Source organism: Pelodiscus sinensis, chromosome 11, assembly GCF_052426305.1.
Source record: "Pelodiscus sinensis isolate ZL-2025 chromosome 11, ASM5242630v1, whole genome shotgun sequence".
NCBI lineage: Eukaryota > Metazoa > Chordata > Testudines > Trionychidae > Pelodiscus > Pelodiscus sinensis.
This window is the reverse complement of record NC_143062.1, coordinates 22357704-22384248: the sequence shown is the minus strand read 5'-3', so window position 1 is coordinate 22384248 and position 26545 is coordinate 22357704. Positions and strand designations below refer to the sequence as shown.

Sequence of the window (26545 nt, the reverse complement as noted above, 5' to 3'; positions counted from 1 at the left end):
TAGGGAAGTTAATGGGAGCTTTGGCATTGACATTAAATGGAACAGGATCTCGTGCTATGTAAGGGCAGAGCACTATGTAAAAGCCAGTCCACTGTATTCTGTTGGAGTTAAATGAGTATTAATCAATGTATATTTAAAACAATCCTTTGAGAAAAATCAGATGGCATTCAACAGAAAATACCAAGAAAGTGCAAAATAAAAACAAGGAATGAGTGACGAGAAAATACAGCATCTGTGGACAGAGCAGAATATCTAAGCAGAATACTATCTGAATTATCTCAAAGGTGAATTGTCTTATTTTATCTTCTCATACTACTTCAGGTTAAGACATTACTTATTTTTTGTGCCTCATGTAATTGTTTTCACGTAGAAAGATAGCCAGAGACACAGAAATATCCCTGGACACCCCTACATATTTTTAGTGCCTTGAAACTTAGTGACATTTTTCATGCCTTAGAGCAATGGCAATTCTCCTTTCTATTAACCAATTGAGAAGGTGTTTGAACCCATGTCATCTTATATAGGAAGACGAACATGATTTCTAGTATTCTGCTTTATTGTGTCCCATGTTTATTTCAGGCCAGGGACAAATGAGTCCCACAGAACCTGGGAGAGGCTCCATTTGTGTCATATGAATGAGGAAATTAGCAGCAAGGAAAATGCTAATTTAATGTAGCATAAAAAGAAAGATGTGTAGTAATTACTTTTACTTACACCAAGACTATGAAATAGCTCTACCACTCCAAAATTACGCTTTTTACATTACTGTTAGCCAAGTTCTATTTCTACACTTGCCATGTTGGTATAACTTCTCCCTCAAGCCACCTTTTCATAATTCCCAAGCAAAATTAAAATGTCCCTTTTATTAAAAATTCAAATCCAGCAGAATTAAATAATATCTCATATGATACAGCACTATGCAGAAAAATGCCCCAAGGGTTTTCCTGTTCTTACCAAGAATCATGAGTATACCTATTAATTCCGCAGCGCTCCCCACCCCCATTTGTTATGCGTGTGCTAGCATGCATAAATATACGGCGTTTGCCAGAACCAGTGATGTCTCACCCAGGCCCATCCTAATGAGGGCCCAGTTGCCCAGGGGCCCAGTGATTCAAAGGGGCCCAAGGCTCTGGATGCTGCCAAAGTAGCAGCTGGAGACCTGGGTCCTTTAAATCACAGTTGGAGTAGGGATGCCAGGGGTCCAGTATTGACCCAGACAGTCCACTATTTTTGCATACACTCAAACTCTGCCCCAGAGTGACACACACACTTATTACAATATGTTCCCACAAAGATACTACAGGGTTTTGCACTACCTGTCAAACCAAAATTGGGTACCTGTACAAAAGCAAGTGACAGTATATTTGCCATTGAATAATTCCCAATTTTTTCACAATTACAAATATTAATTGGGGGGGAAGAGGATAAATAATAAAAGCTCTTGCTTTTATCAGAACAGCTCTTCCTTGAAAACTCTTAATTAATACATACTAATCTGTGAGTGCTTGTAAAAATTAGCACCTGTAACACTACATTTTTCACGGAAACCTCTTCATTTTAATTTAATTAGAATGCTTACCTGGATACTGTCTAAAAAATCCTTTTGCACTTCCAAAATACTGCCATATGAGAGAAGGATCACGGTCAAAGTTATCAACAAACACCTTGTTTAAGGATTCTGACCAAAAGACTCCATTTACAATTGCTGGATCTGAAAAAAATGAAAAAAAAGTGATGGTGAGTTGATAGAATTCTCTGGACCATATCATCATTGGCTGATTTAGTATCTAAAACCATTGGACTGCAATTTGTATCTCATAAGTCAAGTGTACTCTATGGGTGGCTCCTGTGAAGTCCTGAGTTTAAGTGAATAATTCTCCAGGACTTTTTGAATCTCTGTACCAATTACCTTGATGTGTATGGGCCTCTGAGAACAATTTTCCCATCCTTCATTCTCAGCATTCAGGAGCTGAGACACTAAACACATCTGCTCCAAAGAGAGAGAAACCTTCCTTCAGTAGGCAAGAAAGAAGGGTGAGAGGGAAATGAACTTCCCAATCAAGCTAGCCTTCTAAGATCTAATAGGACTTGGAAAGATGGGTGCAATGACATGATACACCATAAACAGACAATGGTTTTAAGTCACAATGATACAATATTAGCATGTATTAATGCAACATGATAATGTAAATATTGGATAAAGTGGCAGAAAGTCATGATATGATTATTTTTTGTCTCTGATGCTACATTTCTGAATGAAGGTGCTTTGAAGCTGTTGTAGTCTATTTAAAAACGATTTCAACAGGATTTATGTATTTTACTTAGTAGAAATATATACATAGATGCAGATGATACACAGAGTAGTGATGTATATATTGAAAGCATTCCATAATATATTTTATAGGTGAGAGTAAAACTGCTAATTATAACACAACAGGAATGATCACATCACTTTTAATGAATGAGTGTACTGTAAGGCTATGTCTACACTGGTGCGATCTTGCGCCAGAGTCATGCAAATGAGGCTAAGCGTGGAATATTGCTGAGCCTAATTTGCATATCTAATGAGCTGCCATTTTTGCGGAAGAGGCTCTTGTGCAAGAAGGAGCTGTCTACACTGTCCCTTTTTGCACAAGAAAAACCCTCTTGCGCAATGCCGCTATTCCTGAAAATAATCAGCGTAACAGCATTGCGCAAGAGGGTTTTTCTTGTGCAAGAAGGGGTAGTGTAGACAGCTCCTTCTTGCGCAAGAGCCTTTTGCGCAAAATGGCGGCTCATTAGATATGCAAATGAGGTTCGGGAATATTAGAACATAAGAACGGCCGTACTGGATCAGACCAAAGGTCCATCTAGCCCAGTATCCTGTCTACCGACAGTGGCCAGCACCAGGTGCCCCAGAGAGGGTGGACCGAAGACAATGATCAAGCGATTTGTCTCCTGCCATCCCTCTCCAGTCTCTGACAAACAGAGGCCAAGGACACCATTTTATCCCCTGGCTAATAGCCTTTTATGGACCTAACCTCCATGAATTTATCCAGCTTCTCTTTAAACTCTATTATAGTCTTAGCCTTCACAGCCTCCTCTGGCATATTCCATGCCTAGCCCCATTTTCATAGCTCTGGCTCAAGATCATGCCAGTGTAGACATAGCCTAAGAGTGTTACATACAGGCTGACGCTCTGTAAACCAAGACTTTCTGGTCTGGCAACATCCATGGTTCAGAAGGACCACAGATGTTCCAGGACAAGAGTTTCCTAGTGGAGGGCTGGTGGCTGGCCTCTCTGCAGATAGGTTGGCCAGTTCCCTACAGCTGGGCTGCCCGGAAGGGCTGTCGTCCAGCACACAGGAGCGGGGCTGCCTGGTCTGGGGTAGGGTAGGGAGCCCAGCACACTGGGAGATGGGCTGGAGCTGGGCTTCCTGGCTTAGCAGGGGAGGGGGCACAGGAACCAGTGGAGGAGGCAGCAGGGGGTGGTGAGCCAGCTGAGAGACTGGTGACCAGTTCAGAGCTGGGGAGTGGGGGGGGGAGGAGCAGTAGCAGGGGGACCAAATATGACCTCCCCTGGACCAGCAAAATCCCTCCTCTGGGACCAGTCAGGTCCTGAGAGTTCTGGTCCAGAGAGTCCAACCTGTAGATTATTCATTATCTTAACCCATAATGTAATCAAGGCTCAGGATTTTTCATGATGTCCTGTATGAATATGTTTTGCAATTACAATGATCATTTTAACTGTGTATTAAACGTTTTTTTGTGGGGATAACAAAAGTCTATCTCACCACATTGTGACCTATAACGTACTCTCACACATCAACACTCTTTTCTTTGCTAATTTTTTTAGAGGAAGACCCTCTGAATAACAGTTGTTGGTTTTTTACTACAATGGAGTCTAATTTGTGTTTTACTTGATTTTTTATTCCAAGAAACAGCATAGTATATGAAAACATACTAAAACTCTACATGTGAAAACCAATTATTTCTATGATGCTTTTTTCTTTTAATACAATATAGTGACATCTAAGGTACCCTAGTATATTTGTATGTAATCAAGTGGTTATTTGTTATAAAAATGACAAAGCAAAATTGATTATCTTGGAAGTCAAGGTTTTTGCCCTAGATATTAATTGTGATTGTGAAATGCAACATGTTAAAGAAAGATGCTCTGTATTATCAATAAAACCTGCACCTAAAAGCAACAGTTTCAAAAAGAAAGCTAACTTAAAATCTCAGTTGTAGTATTTTTTAAAAGCATGAACACACACAACTTGTTCAAGTCTTTGAAATAACATTTCCACTAGAAAAACAAAGCTAACTTAAATCAGAGCTGTAATTTTTTTTTAAAAGCAGCACATACATCAAGTATTTCAAATAATGCTTCCACAGACTTGTAAAATAATGGCACTCTACATTGATTTCAGAAGATTGCTTAGAATGTGATTTTAATGGAGTGGAAAAAAGGTGAATTGTTTTCTATCCTTACATTCATCAAAGAAAAACACCAGGGGAAAAATGGAAATGTCTCAGTTACACATCTTTGAACTCTGCATTCATCTAAATATTTAGGTTTATATAGATGGGCTGTTGAAAAACTAAGCTCAACAAAGCAGATTTTGTTTTAAAAACATGTCTAGTGCAGTTAAATTTAGTCCTAGGAAATGAATTTATTTTATATATATATAAAAACCTGTCAAACTAGAGATATACCAAACAGAAATTTGAACTCACGCCAACAAATCTACTATATGAAAGTAAACCCATGTCACTATACAATTTTGGTGTTGCCTAAAGGTCACTACTGTGAACTGCAGAAAACCTCAGGTGTTTGCTAGTATACACTTATTCCAGTAAGTTTCCCTGAAACACTGTGACCTGAAATTCAGGATCATTCTTGCCTCACTCTAACCTACAAAAATAAAACATTAATTTGTAAAAATATGAGTCTAATCTAACAAGAAAGCAAACCTTGTGTTCAGTCCTAATGCTACTTTTAGTGACTAGATGACAATAGTGACATGTTAAAATCTCAGACATGTTCTCACTCTGCCATATAGTTTAACACTAGTTTGTATATCATGATTCTAGTTCCACTGTAACCATACTGGCTCTGTTGAAGGAACCAGACTACTATTAAACCACACAGCTGATTCAATGATTCATTGCAGCAGTAGTATAGCTAAGGTGGTCAGCAGTGCAAATCTCCCTTGAAATACAAAATTTTTTTCCAGGTACTTTAGGGTTTATTTCCTTTTCTCAGATCACTGTAAGGGAGATCTCCTCTTCAGAAGGCATACAAAGCACCTGCGCTCAACTTGGCACCTGAGCCCGTTCATGATCCTTCCTTCAACAGCAAGAACTAATACCAATCTGGTGTTGCACCTCAGTGTTGTTTATGACTTTTAATTTTAAAGGCATTCTGGGGCTTCTCCACAATTTACATCCAGGATTTCATGCCAAAAATATGATATCATACAATCTCAATGGTTCACAAGATTTCTTTTATTGTCCATGCCTCAGAGACCCCACATCTTATTGTTTGTCTCCACCCTGTCCCAAAGGTTCCACATCACACCACCACTCAGTCCAGTAAAATAACTCAACACAACTTCATTTGGAGTCCATATGAGCTCAGGCTCCACACACAGGAAGCCATTTTCTGGCCACCGGACAAGTTAACGAGGCGAAAAGGTTCAGTGTTATAGAGCTTGAACCTCTCTAGTCCAGCACACTCAGGACGTAACCAATGCCAAACCAGAGAATTTGCTGAAACATGGGATATCAGAATTGTAGTGTGCGGGTCTCTTCTTATTTTTATTTTGCTGAGGTGAATAAATGGAATAATGCTTGCAATGCTGCTTAATATGACTGGACTGATACACACTATAAAAGCCTATGCCTCGCCAAGGCTTATCAGCTCTCTTAATAACAACATTTTACTATATTGGCACAAGGATATCAGTAGATAAAGCATAACAATATGCTTATGCTGGGCGCTGAGAAGACATGTAGAGATAAATCATAGATAAATAACAGCACAGAACACTGAAAGCCAGGACTGGCAGCTATAAACAAACTTTACAGGGCAGCCACTCCACCAATAAGCTGACATTCAGGAAACTAAAAATCATGTCGGACCACAGATGTCACTGGACCAGAGAGGTTCAACGTAAAGTATGGAAACCCTGAGAATAACTACAGGTTGGACCTCCCTAGTCCGGCACGGTGGGGACCTGACCAGCCCTGAACAACAGAATTTGCTGGACCAGGGGAGGTGTCCCCTGCCACAGGCCCCGTGCCAGCCAGCCCCCTTGCCCTCTCCCAACTCTGCTGCCACTGGCCGTGGCCTCAGGCTGCTTTTGGCAACCAGGGTTCTCTAGCCCTGGCCCGTGTTGCTGTGTGCAGCTGTATTTCCCCAGCCCTGCGCTGCCATGGGCAGCTGAGCTTCTCCAGTCCCCAACCCCGCACTGCCACTGGCTGTTGGGGTTCGCTGGCTCTGGACTGCCGGGGGCTGCCGTAGGCAGCCAGGCTTCTCCGGCCCCCTACTTTGAGCTGCTGTGGACACCTGGGCTTCTATGGCTGCCGGCCCTGTGCTGGATTCCCCAGCCCAGCCCAGCCCCGCCCCACCCTGCCGCCCGCCCCCCCTGGCGCCGTGCTGTTGTGGGCTTCCAGGGTTCCCCAGTCCCTGGCCCTGGCACCACTGTGGGGCTCCTCCATCCCTGCTGGCCCTGGCTCTGGCCAGGCTGCTGGCCCACCTGCCAATTAGGCTTCGGGAATCTCTGATCCATCCAGATTACGGATGCTGCCAGACCAGAGATTACTGTTTTTCAGAAGCGCAACCTGTATTTGAAAAATTTTACAATAAACAACACTGAAGACAGCAAGTATCAGGGAAAAGTGATTTTTTGTAAGTTAAGACATATTGAAATATCCATGCTTGTCAGTAAAGATTGCTTAAGGAGGAGCTAACAATAAATAATTACTTTAATGTGTGTATATATCTATACCACAAACCAGGAAATTCTGATGCAACAGGGAAAATTTTACCTACACATGTATGTTTTAGCACATTTTCTGCATTACATAAATATCAATAAATCACAATCCTTCTGAACACTGATCACTTAAAAGCATTAATCCAGTGACCCCCAAAATAATCAGAAATAGAAAGATGCATTAAGCAGAGCATTTTAAATAAGAGGCACATTTTAAAAAATCCACCATGCCCATTAAAAGACAATCAGCTCCTTGGAAATTGCTGAGAGGATTTACTGCCTTCCTGCTTGTTGTACTCATATTACATTGGTTATACTGTTAGCAATACTCAGAGTTTCTGAATGTGATACTTTATACATCAGCCAGTCTTGCTTTGCAATGTATTAGGCCAGGCTCTTTCAGCCCTTGTAGTGATAGTCAAGGAACAGAAACACTATGCCCCTCAATCCATTTTTTGCCTTTCATAGAGCATAGTAGTCTTGTCAGTGCTAGCAACTGATAAGGGGATGGGGAAAGGGCAAAAGGTAAGAGCTATAAGCATGCTCCCCTCGCGCTGATTTCTCCAGGAGTTGTGCTGTGGACCTAATGCCCTCACAGTACTCCTGATGGCATGACAATGCACCACCCTCAATACAGATCTATCGCTTATAACTGGAGCTTTTGAATTTTCCACAGCTAGCGCATTTTGCTCGAACTAGAGGCACCCACATCTCAATCTAGCTGCTGTGCATTTATTGGAATTTGGACCAATTTTGCATGTGCACCACCCAAACTACACGTGAGATCTACTTATGACACATATTCTAATGGTCGATATGAGAAGCCTGCTGTGGTAACCAAACTCTAATTCTGATTATTATATTCTGCCAAAATTGCCTCTTCTTCCTATCCTGTTGTGATTGATGCCATATGCTGTTGCATCCCCCAAAATAGCTGCATTTCAATATTGGATAACAAGATTCTTTTGCATATTTGGAGGGTGAAAAGTTCTATGTAAACAAAGATATCATTAGCATGATGCTGCAAGGCAAACTCAGAAACAATAAATGTAAAGATCTTCTTTCACAATACTTTAAACACAGATCCTATTTTTGTTTTGCAAAGATGCTTCCTAACAATAACCTCTAAAATAAACTTAAAACATTCCTTTATTCTCCCATCTCCTAGTCTGGCTGGCTTGCAGATATGTATGATTTTGTTCCATTTCCATTTGTGTAGCTTGCTGTCAGGTTTTTTTTTTATTGATATTTAATATAAACTCAGCCCCAAGGCAAACAAGTACATTGACAGGAATCTGAAATATAATTGCCAAGGAACAGTATAAATGCATGTAGCAATTAAGCTGGTGTGCCAGATATTATTGACCCTAAGAAGAAGGGCTGAAGTCTCAGCAAAGACAAGCAACATGTGCATGCTGAAGCCAAATGGAATGCACAGAATGGACTGGAATAAGAAGCATTTTATACACATGGTTCACAAGAAATTCACGTGCACAGAGAAATAAGTAACATACTTCTATACAGGTTGATCCCCTCTAGTCCAGCACCCTCAGGACCAGACCAGTGTTGAAACAGAGAATTTGCTGAACTACAGGTGGTCAATACTGTCTAGCAGCATCACCAACATTTCCACTGCTTACTGGGCTCTTAGAAGACATTTAGGGGTAAATTAGAGCTAAATAACAGCACGGAACACTGAGAGCCAGGACTAGTGGCGATAAACAAACTTTATGGGACTGCAGGGAACTTGGACATATCTATAGTAAGTGGACATCCAGCTAACCACAATCATGCTAGACCATGGATGTTGCTGGATCAGAGAGTGCTAGACTGCAGTGGTAAAACCTGTAGAATGATGATTATTCTAGTTAGTGCATACAATAGTGCTTTGTATCTTCGGAGCACTGTACAAAAAATAACTAAGAAATCCTCGACAATGCCACTGTGATGTAGTTAAGTTACGCCCAGCCTCAGAGGCTGTAATGTCATTAAAATAAAATTTTCTCCTAATCTCAGAAAATCTTGAACTATTCTAAGTATTCTGAAATAAAATTAATTGATACATTCTCGGGTAACTGTGTGCACATACAATGCATCTTTTCTCTGAGGATCTCAAGTGCTTTACAAATGTGTATGAAGTTTCAACACCTCTGCAAGATAGGTAAAAGATATCACTTACTCTAGATGGGGGTGTAGTTTATCTCTGGGATGGAACACAGAAGATATTTAATACGGCATGCTAGCAGTCAACAATTTAAGATAGGAAGTGGTGAATATCATATCTAATTGAAAACAGAGGGTAGTAAGACATTTAGAAATGAATTACCATACAGAGTGTGCTGATTTTTATGAAAAGTTTATGGAATTTTAAAATTATCAAGGTGGTCTGGATCTCAGTGTTATTTCTCATTCAAAAGACACCATTTCCAGCTGTAAAGTTCTCTCTAACACAGTGCTGGGACACTGAGTCAGAGAAAAGCTTTCCACTTAATGAATTATAAAGAACACTTCCTGCAACACTTGGAGGTACGCTGGAGGTCTCCCATTCAACTGCTGACTTCTTTAACCCTGTTTAGCTTTTCAGATGTAGTAGGATCACATCATAAGGTAAGACTACTTCAGGCAACAGCCCAGTTTCATATTTTCTGAGAAATATAGAACATATGTCTCTATACTAATAGAAAGATAACAATACTTAAAGATAGGTAGATGCTTCTAAGAAAATACATCACCACAGAACTCTGGAAGGTCAAGGTCTGATTGAGGCAGACACACAAACAATGCAGAAGACAATGACTAATGCAACTCTCCAGACACCAGTTCACAATAACCAATGAGCTGAAAGAAAAGGAGCCCAGCATAAGTGCATCAAATCCAGATTCAAAGAAAAAAATACAACGGGTCAGTTCTGACATACAGGACATCTTAAAGATGTTTCCAAGCAAACTGGATGGAACTGCATCTGTCATTGACCAGGAAATCTAAATCTATGCTGGTGGCATTGGAGGAAAAAGGAGCTTGACAAACAGTACAGGAAGCTAGTAGAACACACTTCAAATAATAGTGAAAGAAGCATCAGTGCTACTAAATGAAATCAACCGTGCCATAAAATATTTAATGTACAACATACATAGCTCAGCTGCTGTCCAAGTGATATACAACAACGATAAGATGCAACCTTGGAAATAAAAGCTAAGCTCACAGAAAGTGCTCAAGGACAAACCTGTGTACAATCTTTTCTGTAATTGTTTTAAAAGCAACACAAGCAACTACACTTAAAAAGAAAAAAATCCACTAAGAAGTAAGAGCCTGATCATTTCTGTTAAATTATTCAGTAGAAAAACATCACGTGTACTGTAAATGTAGGATGATGTGAATACTGTACAGTACGTTGGAACCTTAAAGTTTTTTTCTTCCTTTTGCCAAAATGTATGAGGATCATATAGGGCTAGAATCTAATACCAACCCTCCACCAATACACACAAGAATGTACCAACACAAGTGTGAATGTGTGAAGCTGGGTGAGACACAGATCAGAGAGGCACCATCCTCAGACTGTTGACTGTGACAAATCACTCTATTTTATTTCCACAATTCACTGGCCCCATAAGCTGCCAATAGCTAGGGTGCTTCTTTATTGGCCCTATTCAGCGCTTCTTACCTAGGCAAAGCTCCCACTGCCTTCAATAGAAGTTCTGCTAGACTGAAATATGGTTAGAGTAGGCTTTTCACATAGGAAAGTGTGCAGCTGCTTAAAATCCTCTATGACTAATAAAACATATAGAACCACAATACAGATGCACAAGTGCATCTTGGGATGAATAAACTGAAACTCAGAAATATCAGTTTTAAAATACTAGCTGCTCCTTTTGAAATGTGGCAAATAAAAGCCATAAAGAGGAAACTCAGATAAACAAAAACCAGATAGTATAAAAATGACTCTGTAGGTTTTCAAACAAACAGTATTCTTAAATGCTTTATATTCTAGCCAACTGTACTAATACTAGACCACAAGACCATGTTTTCTGTCTCTCTTTCAGACACATTCCTGTCTCGGTTGTTCTTTCACACCACACAGATTCAAGAAAAATCAAAGTGAGGTCTGTATTATGTAGCAAGATGGAGAGGCAAATAATTACTATATTCTAAAATAATAGGAAAAACATAAGAAAATACATAGAATAAGTGTGTATTTAATTTTCTGTGAATATTGATCTTTTCCTCTTCACTGTAAACAAAAGCTACAATTGTTAGATTTGCCATACATCCATTAAAGCAAATGTCTGGGGATATCCAATCCTGATGGGTGTCAAACACAGAGATATTATATCATTTACCACCTAAGAAGGGAGATTCAGAAGGGGAAATGGTGACTAGAAAAATCTTTATTTTTAATCCAGTCAAAAACTTCTACATAACTACACAGTCATGAGTTTGTTTTTTATTTTATGTCTGTTTCTTCTGTGAATTGCATGGGGAATTGATTTGTTTTTTTTTTCTCATCTTTAAATCAATAAAAGGCCCAAATCTTGTTTGTTTATTCACCACTGAAGCAAATGGAACTACTCAAATGAATAGGACTAACAGCATTTAAACTACAATCCATTTTATGGATACATTATCATAATTAATTTTTGTTGGTGTTGCAATCAAGAAAGGTGCAGATGGCTTACACACGTGATTTCTTAGCTAGAAGTATAACTTTGTGAGCCCAGTAAGGCCGCATCCCCCCAACTCTTAATCTTGTCTTGTGATCACTTACAATGTTGTGCCCTATTCCTCGCATATTTCTCTTGGGTTTTGTTTAATTGTTCCTGTAGAATATGCCTAACATTTAAAATGAACAATTTCAGAACTGAATGTCAGACCAAAGAGGGGCAAATTCAGCTATCAATTATACTAGTGTAACTTTCATTGAAGACAGTGGGGTCTCATGGGTGTAATGGAGGGCAACATTTGGCCTACTATTATAAACCCAGAAACACTGTCCATGGAAATTTTTTTAAAAATACATCAAAAGCTAGAGTCTTACTCAGAATGTCTGTCTCGACAGCCAAGCTATGGGCTGACCGGGCTACCGCCCGGGGCGCCCCATTGTAAAGGGTGCCACTTTGGGCTGCCCGACCAGGTGCATGAATGGGATAGAGCTCCAGAATAGCTACTAAGTGACCAGAGTAAATATAGAAGCAAGTAGGGTTGCTGGGAATCCACTGATAGTACAGGCCAGTGGTAAGTGTCCCCCAATATGAGAGCAAGGAGGAGGCAAGGGAAGAATTACCATTAAGGTGTTTCCCTAGATCAAAATGACTCTAGAGGTTATGCCTGAAGTAGAGAATATAGTCTTTTCTCAAGGCTGTGCCAAAAGTCAGACTCCAGCCCTATGTAACTAAATAAGAATAGCTGAATCAAGAAGTGCTATAGAGCACGGGCTTTTACAGAAAAAAAAATCATGTAACTACTTAGCTCATATTTGACATCCAGTTGCTATGGTGATAGGATATACTAAAAACATGTAGATGAGACAGAGATAGGAAAGATAAAGCACACCTTGAGTGATGGATGGCAACATTTCCTAAATCCTAATGACACTGCTTCAGTACAGAGAATAAAAAACAGTGAAGCTAAAGCCATTTGCAAGAATAAAGCAGTGACCTTAAGAAAGACTGGGAACAGGGTCTGACACACAGGATTTGAGCAAAGCCAGATGTAACAAGCGAAGAATTCTATGCAACTTTGTGCAATAGCCTGTACGAATTAAAAGAAATAAATGTGGGATGATAGGAAACTCTGTGATCTTGAATAAATCTGTTGGGATAAGGAAGGTCTTTTCTTAAGGGATGAAAGACGGAAATGTTTTAACATGGGAAATCCAACACCAGCAATTACACACATCTTTATCCGAGCACAGACTGAAACTGATAAAGCCAGGAAACTCTGGACAAGGAGATCATTATATGACACAGCGGACCAGAGTTGCATGGAATTAGAACTGAAGGCCTGGTGAAAGTGATTGGAAATAGCAGTGTTACACAGAACACTGTTCTCTTGAATCAGACAGAAGAGCTACTAGTATGTCTAATAAGACCAAATAATCTGCCTTTAAAAAGAAAGTTTTTATGTGAAAGTGTGAACATGCCAACCTGCACTTCCTGTTTGGACCTGCGCTTGGATTTTGAAGAGACAGACAAACCGCACAGAGGTGCCCATTTGGCTGGCTGCAATAATCAAGAACACCACCAACAAAGAGCCAAAACAAAATAAAACAAAACCCTGTAAAATTGGACTGGCAAAGTGGATACCAGAATCTCTTATGAACAAGACACTTTGAATATCCTGGACCTAGAAAACAATAGTTGGTACTGTATTGTTAAGGAGGCAAAAATAAACAGCAAAGAAATACAGAAAGCATTAACTTGGCCTTCCCCAGCTAAGTTGCATACAATTTCTTGACCAGTGTCTCCCTTAATCTATCACGCACTTCCACCTGTTGGTATATGCAGAGGATATTGGATACAGAGGTATTAGGGTGTGCTTTTGCTTTCTTGTTCACTCTGGTTAGCAGAAATGATTTCAGACACACCTTTGCATACCGAGTTGAAGGCCCGAGTGCCCAATTGCCCCATGAATGTGCCAACCAACAGTTTACTGCTGACTGGCCAATGGAGATTCCAATTTACCAACATCTACATGAAGGATGACTGAGACTTGATTATTTTCAGAGAGATGAGCAAAAGAAGAATATCTCTGTACCGGTGCTATAGCAAGAAAAGCTCAGACACAGAGTACATTTTTAGTTAACTCATCAAACTGGGGTCCTGTTCATGATATAGTAATTATGTTTTGCAATTCCCATAAGACTACATCAACATATATGTCTAAGTATCAGGTATTTTGCAAGGAAAGTGGAGGAAGTTTATAGATTCTTCACTTTGTACATATAACATCTGTAATTTTTATTTCTATCAGTGAATCAAGTTAAACATTTCTATTGGTTGTACTTTGCTGCAACTGTCTGCATTACTTTTACAGGTTAGGTATTACTATTAATTTGCTCCTGGCAGCACTCAAAGAATACAGCTACATTGCAGCATTATTTCGGAATAACTGATATTATTCCAAAATAACACAGTGTGTGTCTACACTACAAGCCTTTATTTCAAAATAAAGTCGAGCTGGAAGAATTCTTACTCTGACTCATGGCCACCCTCATTTCACGAGGAGTAAAGGAAGTTGAAGGAAGAGTGTTCTTCCTTTGACATTCTGCTGTGTAGACAGCACCAAAAGCCGAGTTAAGGTACTTTGATTTAAGATACACAATTGATGTAGATGAAGTTGCATAGCTTAGTTGGACTTTAGCCCTGCTGTGTAGACATGTCCAAAGTGTGAGAGGCATTGCCCCAAAAGAAAGAAGGCAAAGAATCTGTCTAAAAGAGTTTATAATCTAAAGAGAGAATTCAAGATGAGAGATTTCAACATATAAATCTAGTGGACATAAAGACAGTACTTGATGGGGATTATTAAAAATAGATATGACCATGTCAAATTTTCAACAGCACGTCCAGGAAGGATTATCAAGCATGGAGTTAACAAATTACATATTACAGTGACAGACAAGATTTTATTTCTCAATTTCACACTTTGCAGGAAGAGGTTTTTACATATCTTCCAGTTGTAGATTATAATCTCTGTGTACCGCTTGGAAAATGATTTTTTAAGGGGGTTTTTCTAATATTCTAGAAAATAGATAATTTTGCTTTGACAGCCACTTGGAAAGAGTTGATAGAAAGTATGACTGAACAATATTCATGGCTTCTTTTAAGTGGCAAATTGAAAAAACTTACTTAATCAAAAATGGCTGTGGTTCATCACATTTTAATATCTTTTTGAGAAGGCTCTATTACACTCAGAAGTTTTTTTTTTTTTTCCAAGCAAGCAGAAGTTTTGATTCCGGCTTGCATTTATCAATTTGTAGTGAATAAATGCATCTTTTAGCATGGCATTGATCTCCAAGTTATGGAAATGCCATTTGACATAGGTAATATTCTCTTCCTGGATTATAAAGAGTTCAAGGGAAAACTTATATCTGATTCTGAAAATCCAAGTTTGCATTCTACAATTGTCAAGTTTCTGATGCTGAAAGAAGTGAAGTGATAAATCATGGGTCTTACAGAAATGTGCATGTCCTGTAACAAACAGAAGCGAAGTTAGGTAAGACTGAGAGACTTAACTTCAAAGTGACTATCTGTCTACACAGTATCTTGTAATTCTGCAGTATCCAAATTATTGTCTTTTGTATTCTGCTCCATTAGTTAATCTCATGCATCGCACAACAACATGCCCTTTCCTAATTTGTGGTGTGGATGCAAAAGAACTCAACTGAACCATCAATTCATTTCACATATGCCACAATTCAGAGTTCAAAAGGTAACAACTTTCATTGTTCTATTTCTGTATCCTTATGTAGTGCATATAAATAACTCCTATTAATCATAATAGAAGCAGTACATGCATATGGAGAAGAAAGCAGAGTTTGTCTGATATTTTTATTACTAAAATAATCAAGTTCAGAATTGCTGCAGGCAATGTAATTTCCTCACCATTTTCATGTTTTTATGGTGTTCAATGGTTTTTATGGTTGATCATGAGTAAAAACAGGAAACATCCACAAGAGATAAAGATAACACACAGCCCAGGGAAAGAATATTGAAGAAGGGGAATATAAAATTGACTGTCAATTTCACAGAAATGTTCAGAAGATAGAAACTGGTTTAAGTCAAATTATAGTGTACTTTTAACATCCTGCAAATGATACACGATGGCAGAGACAAGTGGAAAAGCAAAAAGTATGGCTGTTATATAAACAATTATGTTGCACCCCGCAGTCTGGAAGGTAGAAATGAAAGCCCACTCCTATAAAAGAGCATCTTAAGCTTATATTAATGGCCAGACCAAGTTGGCTAAGAATAAAGTGTTGAAAGAATATCAGATATGGTATTTCCTCATGGAAACCAGCACACCCTAGACAAAAAATAAATTAAATTACAACTCATTCAAAAAACGAAGAACATTTTTAATTTACTTGGTCCTGTAACTTATTTAAGTTTGAGTCTGGCAAATGGACTCTTTCAAAACATTTTCACAAATATTTTATATAAATATATAATAGGAAGTTATTATTGTAATTGAGTCAAACTTGCAACAGAAAGGCTGTAACTATTTAAATAAGATCCCAATCGATGGTATGTAACTAGTCTCAAGAGAATACTACTGTATTAGCTGGTATAGTTTGATTGGCTGTAATTAATCAGCAGTTCTGAATCTTTTCTCTTCACAGTGATAAGTCAAATTTACAACAGAAAGATTGTTGCTAAGTTTCCAGTCAATGGTATGTAACTAGTCTCAGAAGGATACCACTATATTAGCTATTACAGTTTGATTGGTTACTGTTTGATTGTCTGTAATTAATCAGGACTTCTGATTTTTTTTTCTCCACACTATTGAACATTTTATATTACCTCCATAAGCCACACAGTTGTTAAAAAAACTGACAGCACAGCTTCAGACTCTCAGCAACATATTGTTTGTCTTATGTTTGTCAGTTGAGTTGACATAAACCATATCTCCTGGTGACAGAAATTCTTGGAAGTATTCATGGACTGTACCATCCATCATAGAAAAATACTCCATAGTTATGGAAAGCAGAGATAAAAATCGCTTCCTACACCCTGTAAAAGCTCAAAACAGCCTCTACATCAAAGAGGGATTTATTTAAAGAAAAATTAGAACTGCACTAAATTGCTACAATATGGCGTCATTGTGCATCTTCCTTAAGGCAGTAGAGCAATTCCCTGGACTCAGTAAATGCTGGATGGTTAAACAAACCAAACTGGATTATTTTCCTCTTTTGATCAGTGTTATGAATTCTTCTGGATGCCACTGGAAAAAAGAGAAGACTCCAGAATGTGTTTTTTTAACTATCCAGCAACTTTATTTAGTTATCACATCTGGGTAACTATCCAGCAATAGCTTGATAAATGCAGGTCTTCCTTACTTCTGTAATCCATACCATCTGAAGGAGGGCTACCCTCAGCCTCACCCCAGCTATATCTCTTACTTGTTCCCTTCACCTTTCCCTCATTCTAGAGTAAGGCATCTGGGGAAAGGGTGTCTCCTCATTTTTCATGACATTATAAGTGCCCACACCATTCCTCGCCTTCCTTAGGAGACACCTTATCATACTCTGCTCACTCTGCTTCCATGTTGGGTGTTATCAGGGAGCCAGCTCACCTGCTGATGCATTATCTGCACAGGGCACTTGACCCAATTCGCAATGACATGAATTTTACAATCTACGCTACCTACTGAGTCCCTGAATTGCAGAGAAGGAGCATAGAAAAATTTCCTTCTCAGCTCTAAAATGGCTGCAAGCATGATACCCATAGCAAGGCTCAATGCCTGGCCCCTATTCTAATGCTGAGGCTGCAAAGAGGGAAGGTGCTGTTTTCTCAGGTGCAGACAGCACTACAGAGAGGGGAAAGACCCCTTATTTTAGGTGTGCAAGAGCCACCGATCTTCCCTTGCAGCCTTCTATCCAGTCAGAAAGCCAAGTAGTCCTCTCTCCCTCCCTCACCAAGCCCACAAAAAAGAAGCTGGGTGGCCATGAAGACAGGAGAACGATCAGGAAACAATTGTAAAAAGGATTTTACTGTTGGCTCTGAAAAAAACCCTGCTCACCACTGAGGCTGCAACAGCAAGGGGGGTGGTTTTAGTTGTGCTCTCAAATACTTCTTTCCCATTAAAAATGGTTACCCTGACATTCAGAGACTTGCTATATTTTAACTTGTAATTATTAAGGGCTTCAAATGATAACCTTTTATTTTTCATCAATAAATTCTGATAATTCTGGTGAGTTACTCTGTTCCATAATTCATATCTGATTGTTACTCTGATAGAGAGCACCTCTTCCAGTGAGACTCACTAATATTTATGTTTGCAGGGAGAATAAGATTGGTGTCAATGGATTCCCCTGGATTATTTTTACTACCAGTAAGTTTAGAAAACAGAGTATTTTACCTTTGCTAATGCTAGTTTTGGGATATTCAAAGGCTCCTACGGAATTCAGGTGCCCAAATCTGATGTCCAAATATCTGAAAAACCTATCTAAATATAGTTGTAATGACATGCCATTTTGTAACCCAACAGTACCATCATATTATTTTCTCTAAAATTATGATTTGTAATCGGTGACACTCTCAGTATATTTCAGAGATACCACATTCATAGTTCTTCTATATAAGACTAAGCTTACATGTACACTTTGAAGATCATTCATCAACACATTTTCTAATGAACTGTCTAGCTCCACATTCAAAACATGCACAACATTCATGCTTAAAAAATTTAAAGAAAGATTCTATTGTATGCATAAAACTAGCATAGGAAACAAGTTATATTTTGTCCTTATTACATTAACTACCACAAATTAATTTTGGGAGTTACCATGTATCACCTACACCTCCCCACCCCCGACCTGCAAAAAAAAAGTAGAAGATGGAAAATGAATGATTAAATTTATATCCCATGCCTCTTACCTTTTAGCATATAGATAGCACATATTTTAGAAACTAGGAGGCAAGTGAAATTAGAGCTGTGACAAAGGGCAAAATCTGAAGAATATTCATTACTTACATAGGTCACAAAGGTACAGGTAACTATACAATTTATGACAAGACCTGACCATAAGAGTTGACTATCTTCAGAATAAACATGTGCTAGATTAAAAAGCAAAATTATAAAACACTACTACTCAAATTAGGAAGCATTAGTGAACTACTTTTCCCAATTTCTTCTTTCAATGATGGATGAACTCAATGCACAAATGTATTCTGAGAAACTGAAGTAAAGCAAAATTTGGATTATTTTTGGGTATGAAAGCCTAGGTGCTTGTTTGGATGGTTGTTTTTTGTTTTTGTTTTTGTTTTTTGTTACCACTTGGATAACACTGCCAATACCTTTGCTGCCAGTAAACAGACTTTATCATCTGTTATTTTTTTAAAAATTGAAAGATTTGTGATCCAGAAGGATTTTTTTTTCAAATTGCACAATATCCTCTGAAGCTTGTCTTATGTGATCTGAAAAAGGGAAAGCAATATCACTCACATACACTGGTAGTCTTAGTTAATATCAGAGAGTATTGTAGAAGACAAATAAAAGAAGAAATCTATTAAGTCTGAAAAATTCTGATGTCTCAACATTTAAAGACAGCTCTGTAAACAGTGTGCTAAAAAGTGCATAGTTTTTATAATTGATAAAAATGAAGATCAAAACACAGATCTGTATTATAAAGCCAAATTGTAGAGTAAATTCCCAGCTTTACTGAGTTTTATATTTTCTGCTTTACTTGGACAATGTTCCATTAAAATCAGTAATTGAAACTAACATGTTTACAGAGCAAACTTTACCAATGCAATGGAATGCACCATATCTGGATGGGATGGTCAGTAGCTCATACCAAAGAACTAGTTATTTAATGTGTGTAAAGCAACAAGTAGAAATGCATGGTGACACTTTAAAGTGGCCATTTAAATCAAAAAGTCATTTCCTGGAGATGGCCATTAGAATAGATTTCACCGTACATGAAGGCATTACAGTGTTACTATGTGTAAGATGATATATTCTGCTCACCTTCACACTGATCAAAATTTCAAGTCAGGTCCCTTTTATTGATGGAAACTCAGGAGCAGTTTGACCAATTTTCTTCACATTTTGCTGAAAAATTAACCTGGGCCAACAGTGATAGCTGACTTTTTCATTTCAAATTAATGTGAATGGTCAAAGTTCCTTATAGGAGATCCAAGAAGAAAGCTCCCAAACTGAGTCAATGTGCATGGGAATCCAATGTGTATGTGGAACACTGGGTGTTTCACTCATCACCACGGGCTCGTCTACACTGGCCCCTTTTCCGGAAGGGGCATGTTAATTTCAGCTATCGTAATAGGGAAATCCGCGGGGGATTTAAATATCCCCCGCGGCATTTAAATAAAAATGTCCGCCGCTTTTTTCCGGCTTTTAGAAAAGCCGGAAAAGAGCGTCTACACTGGCCCCGATCCTCCGGAAAAAAAGCCCTTTTCCAGAGGATCTTATTCCTACTTTGAATTCCTTTCAAAGTAGGAATAAGATCCTCCGGAAAAGGGCTTTTTTTCCGGAGGATCGGGGCCAGTGTAGACGCTCTTTTCCGGCTTTTCTAAAAGCCGGAAAAAAGCGGCGGACATTTTTATTTAAATGCCGCGGGGGATATTTAAATCCCCCGCGGATTTCCCTATTACGATAGCTGAAATTAACATGCCCCTTCCGGAAAAGGGGCCAGTGTAGACGAGCCCCACAAGTATGCCACTTTCAAAAGGGCACATGTGAAATTGTTTGCAGTAGCCGTGTTGACTCCAGGTTATGAGAGAGACCAAGTAGGCACATTAATATAGTTTATTGGACCAGTTTCTGTTAGTGAAAAAGTTAAGATTCAACATTACACAACTGAAGAATCTCTCTTTGTGTGTGTCTACACTGAGATAAAAAAAACAAGGCGCAGTCTCAGAGTCCTGGTCAGTTGACTCAAATCTGTGAGACTTGGGCAGCAGGACTAAAAATAGCCATGTAAACATATGAGTTCCAGCTGGAGCCAGGGCTCTAAGATGCTCTCCCCTACACAGGATCTGAGTCCAAGCTCTACCCTGAGCCCAAATGTCTACACTTTTTATTTTATAGCTTCCGCACCTCCAACCTGATCCCTGTGAGCCCAATACAGCTGAACAGACCCAGCTGCAGCCATGCTGCAGGTCTTTTGTTGCAGTGTAGTCATACCCTTTTTAAGCTCACTAGCTCGTCTCCTTTACTAACAGAAGGTGGTCCTCCCCCTGCTTTGTTTTACATGGGAAATGTCTGTCCTCTTAGTCATCCCTACTGAAGCAGCAGTGGTGACGTCTAAATGTTTGGTTGCACTGATGCTGAACTTAACATCAATGCAACCAAACATTCTGTTAAAGTTAAACGAATGTACTTTGCTGAACAGAGGCCTTACATCCTCTGTGGACTGAGCACTGAGGACGATACATAGCACACACTAAAACGGGCTGCATGCATGCATTTAAAAAAATATTATCAAGGGATATAATCATAGTTCCTGCTAAGGTGTGTGCCTGCATGGCCACACAAACAATTCTCTACCTGCCCCCCTACTTTGCAGAGCCACGCAGCAGCTCTCACCTTCCTGATGGAAGGTGAGTCGTACTGCAGGTGGCTGCTCCGGGCCAGGGCCAGCTTAGGTGGTGTGGTGGAGAGGCCACTGGAGGAGGGAGGCCTGAGGGAGGGTACTGGGGGTAGCTGAGGCTGCATGGGAAGAGGATGGGGCCTGCTCCAGCAGTGAGCGCTGGGACCAGATGTGTGGCCAGAGGGGAGGGGGCTGGGGCCTGCTAAAACAGCCTGGGCCAGCACCTGCCACATGGCAGGGGTTGCCGCCAGGACCTGTCGCATGATAGAGCGGCCAGGGCCTGCTTGGGAGGACCTGCTCAGTGAGCCAATGGCCTGCTCAGGGAGCCGAAGGCTTGCTTGAGGGGCTGGGGGCCTGCTCGGGGGGCCAAGGACAGACTCAGAGGGCCTGCTTGGAGGGCCTGGGATGCGTGGTGGGGCCCTGTCCCAGCTCCAGTCCCAGCCCTTCCCCAGGGCTGAAGCTGTGTTCAGGGCTGCAAAGTGCCTTCCTCAGTGCTCCCTTGGCTGGCTGTATGGCGACTGCCCAAAGCTGGAGCCAGGCTGTGGTATGGCTGCTCATGGGGCTGGGGCCCCCATACCTCTGTTCCCCCCTCCCACACCTCTCCTTTGCACCTCAGAGCCCCCTGCTCCCCACATGTCACTGCCCCTTCCTCCAGCACCTCACCTCCTGCAAACCCTGGGCACTGGCAACAGCTTCCCTCTGTCCCAGGTGGGGACTCAGAGCAGCCCCGTGAGTAGTAGCCCCTGCCCTGCATACAAGCTACCCACGGAGCAGCACTCCTGGGGGGGGGGGGGGGGAAGAGAAGGGCACATCTCACCTTCTCTTCAAGAGGTGGGGGGTGCTACCTGGGAGAATCTCTTGGGGAGCAGCACCACTAGTGGATGCCACAGTGACGCACATCCAAACAAGTGCACGACTTCACTATTGGTGCACAAGACAAAACTCACTCTGATCATGGGTAAGAAATCTTACAGGGAACACTAGATATAATGAAATCCTGTCTGAAACTAAGAGCAGAGTGATGATTATAGATTCATAACACTGTGCTTTAAAGTATCATTGCATTAAAGCACTCCTTACACTTGAGATAGATTGTTCTACAATATGAATATTGGCACAAATAAATAGTCACACAGTGAACAGAGCAATCAGAATTTTGAAATCTGTGTTCTGATACTAAGTAGGTTTGGACACCTCCTCACTCCGATTTCTTATTGTAAGTATATTTAACACACAGCAAAACAGCTTTTTAGATAACTAAGTTCTGCAGCTTTATAGAGCACATTTCATTCCATTGCCAACTGTGCTAATTGGATGAAATTTTGTCCTCTAGGAAATATTGCTAGATTGTAAAACTCAGAGAGACAAGATTACATATATTCAACTGCAATCGAGTACAAAAGAAAATCGCCCATTAACTTAAATCAACTTAGCTATGCCTACCTGCTTTCTCTTGCTAAGAAAAATTATTCTTCCCAACTGTAGGATCTATTTCGTTATTTCATCAAACTTCTTGTAACTAAGTATGTAACTTTAGTTCCAATTCTTGAGGCAGTTGCCTGCTCTTCTGGTGCAACATCAGCCCCTGGTGGGCAAAGGGTATACAAGTATTCACCTCCTGTAGCTACCCTTTGCCTCCAACTCAGAATCAATTATTCTGCGGGGGAGGGGACTTTGTGAAGGACACTAATTCTGCACTAACACACTGGCACACAATTCTCCCAGGAGTAAACCATGTGGTAGGAGTCTGAGACAGAAACATATATTCCTGAACCCTGCTTCACAGCTTTGGCTGGCAGCTGGGTCAGGTGACTAAATGCCACATGATTGGACATTGCATTCTGAACTAATATCTGTGACATTCAATGCTGGCTTCTCTCCAGGCTTTACAACCAATCTCCTGATATTTGCTCTCCCAGCTCTGGAATTCATGGAATTATGTGAAATCTCATTGTTTTCCCCCTCCCGCAAGTAAATTTCTAGCCCTCATGGTTACAGACAAAAGCTTGAAAATATGAATTCTAGGGGTGTGTCTACACTGCATTTAGACACCTGCAGCTGGCTGGGGCCAGCTGACTCAGTTCTGCAGGGCTCAGACTAAGGGATTGTTTAATTGCAGTGCACACATAGAGGCTTGGACTGGAGCCCAGGGTGTAAATCCCTGTGAGGTGGGAGGGCCTCAGAGCTCAGACTGTACCACAAGCCGAAACATCTAGACCACAATTAAACAGCCTCTTAGCCTGAGTCACCTGCCACACAGCAGCCATGGGATTTTAATTGCAGTGTAGAAATACCATTTAGGCACAAACACCAAAGGGCAAATATTTTAAGAAGTTGCAAAATGTATTATTTTTAACGTCTTATGATTTTTAAGTAAGTCTTATTACTGGGGCTTGAGTCATGATTTCATGTGTGATTTTGCTTACCCCCTACAAATACAACAAAATGAGATACAATACACAGCTGCACAAAAAGACATTCTCTGTTCTGCAAGTGCCTTGCTGTCAACCAATAACTATCCTAGTGCCCATGCCTTATGCCAACAGTTTGATTAAGCTATCGGACACCAGACCATCACAATAGATAAATACAAGAATGGTCTGCCAAAAAATGTACAGTGTACGGATCACCTCTCTTTGTTGAATGTCCACAATGAATCTGTGTGTCTGTGTTTCAGGAAAATATCCACAATAATCCAGATTTCACCAGTTAGAAAAATTAGAAAGATAGAAATAATTTTCCTCTGCAGCTGCACAAAGTGATCATTTTGTCTGGTTTAAATTAGGAAAAGTGGAGACAGGAATCATCATCATGTAGTTCCCTCATATTTCTCTACAGGCAAATCCTGGATTAGCAGCCAAAACAAGATTTGACAGCGCAGTTGATGTAGGATTCAATATGTAGTTCATTAGGGTCAGAAAAGTAGTTCTGTACAGTAAAGTATAATAATGGATAAGAAGGAGGTCCTCACATTTTAATAAAATCTGACCATCTCACTTGCTCAGCCACTTAACTTCTTGCTACAAAATAAGACTAATTTAGCATGTCTAAAGCCCTTTGCAGCCATCGCAATATATTTTTCCTTTCTGATTTTATTTTAATGAGGAATCAATATGAATATAGAAAGTCGGAAATGAGTTCATTTAGGGTACATCTACGCAGCAACATTATTTTGAAATAATTAGCGTTATTTCGAAATAAGTTAGTCCATGTGTACACAGCAGGCAGATATTTCAAAATAATGTTGAAATACTGTCAAGCTGGAGGACTTCTTACTCCGACTTCTGTAACCCTGATTGTATGAGGAGTAAGGGAAGTCAGAGGAAGAGTGCTCTATTTTGAAATAAGTGCTGTGTAGACGCTCCCAATTTCTAAATAAGCTATTTCGAAATAAGCTACGCAATTGATGTAGCTCAATTTGTGTACCTTATTTCAAGTTAAGCCCTGCTGTGTAGACACACCCTTAGAGAGGTACAATTTGAAAAATATTAGCTCTTTTAAAAACCAAAATTATTTGATAGCTTTAGAAGCATTTTCTAAATCTCCTTAAAATATTCTATTTTAATCGTCTCACATATTTACCATGAAGCTTTGTTTTTTTGTAATCCCAAATTTAAACATTTCTCTACAATTTCTGAGTTCTCAAGCTTCTCCATAGTGAATCACATCTTAGAAGAAAGGTTGTCTCATGATTCATTCTCCTCTCAGTCCAAATTGTTTGGACTATCTGCCTTTTCATTTACGATTACACAACACCCTTGAGTCAATTACCGCAATTACTGACATGGAACTGCAGCATTTGGAAAGTATTTAATGCATTTTTAGATGTCTTTTAACAGTTTAAAAGAGAAGCCAGCATCATGTGACCAGTCAGCTCTCCATGGATCATTGACAAGTACCCCAAGGACTGCAGCTCATAAACTTGTGTGCTATAACTTAATACATTTCATCATTGGTATAGCTCAGAAAATTAAACTGATTGTTGCTCTATAATTCTAATAAGCAGACAGACCGAATTCTGATGACTGGACAACAAGAAATTCCAAAGGGAAAATGAAAACAAGCTGTCATGAGTACAGTTTATGACCCCTGTTTTCAGGCTCAATGCACTTTGAGTTAGTTAGACCAGGTGTTTGTTAAGCATATACATAATGCACTACATGTCAAGTATACCACTCAGAATCACGTATGATAAGTTATTAAAATTAATTTGCTGTACATGTTACCTAAGAGGTAGTGGCAGCCAGTGTTAAACTGTTAAGAGTTCTCCTACCAGCTTAATAGTTTTACTCTCTGTGTCATGTTTAAAAGGTGCACTTAGGCTCATAGCAAACAGAGAGCCTATCTAATGAATGACAATTTAAGGCTTGTATAACTGATCTGGAAACTATGGAAAGTCATTTGTTCTACGTAAGTTTGCAGCAAATGACATATGCAAAGTGTTGATTATGCTGGGTTACCATGCATGTTTCCATAGAGAAAAGAAATTTATCTTCAGACCTGTAGCTTTTATGGCATTATCTCATCTGAAGATTGAGAGTAACTTAACTTAAAAAAATACAGAATTAGTTTATCAAATATATCTATTTACTAATAACAGGTTGCCTCACATCTTTAGCTTGAGAAATGTTGAGAGAAAAAAATATATTAGCTAACCTTTGTTGTACATGTTGGTTGGTACTTGGACATCACTCAGGCTGATGTTCACAGGCAAGTTATTGAAGTGGTCATTTGGCACTAGAATGAACTCTTTCCCCAGTTCTAAAAAATTTCCTTCTTCATCTCGTTCATTGATGAGAACAGCATTGAAGTATTCATACTGCAACCAAAATTCACAAGTAGTTATTATATGACTTGAACAACGAATGTTCTTACATTTTCATCCATGCATTCACCTATGTAATATTTATTACATATGCTTTCACCTACAGCAGAAGAACATGATATAAAACAATGCACGTTCTTAGGAGTTCACAGATTCATTTAACCAAACAAGCACTTGTGCACATCCTTCTGAAAACAATTTTATATCTATGAATGCACATCCCTCAAAGCTAAATGCTAAGGTCAGTCCAAAACCATTGTACACAACAGGAGGACCATTTTAACACAAAGTTTTCCCAGCTTAAGCCATTTGTGGCACAATTATATACTGGCAAAAATCTTCCTTTTAGCTTAATTATTTCCAATTTGAAAACTACAGTTGGGGTGATCTTATAGCTTGGTGAACTTAAAGCTTTTTGACTCCACAAACTATGTTAAAATGAATTGGCTAAAATTGATGACAGAAGAATCCTAT

General features: G+C 39.6%; 1 protein-coding gene across 1 annotated transcript in view; it reads right to left on the bottom strand.

Moving 5' to 3' along the window:
* Positions 1–26545, bottom strand: part of CACNA2D3 (calcium voltage-gated channel auxiliary subunit alpha2delta 3) — a 758781-nt gene that overhangs the window by 437817 nt on the left and 294419 nt on the right. The window contains exons 5-6 of the mRNA XM_089781194.1: positions 25903–26065; positions 1580–1711 (exon numbers count right to left, since the gene is read on the bottom strand). Coding sequence (XP_089637320.1) covers positions 1580–1711; positions 25903–26065 — 295 coding nt within the window. The remainder of the gene's footprint in view (positions 1–1579; positions 1712–25902; positions 26066–26545) is intronic.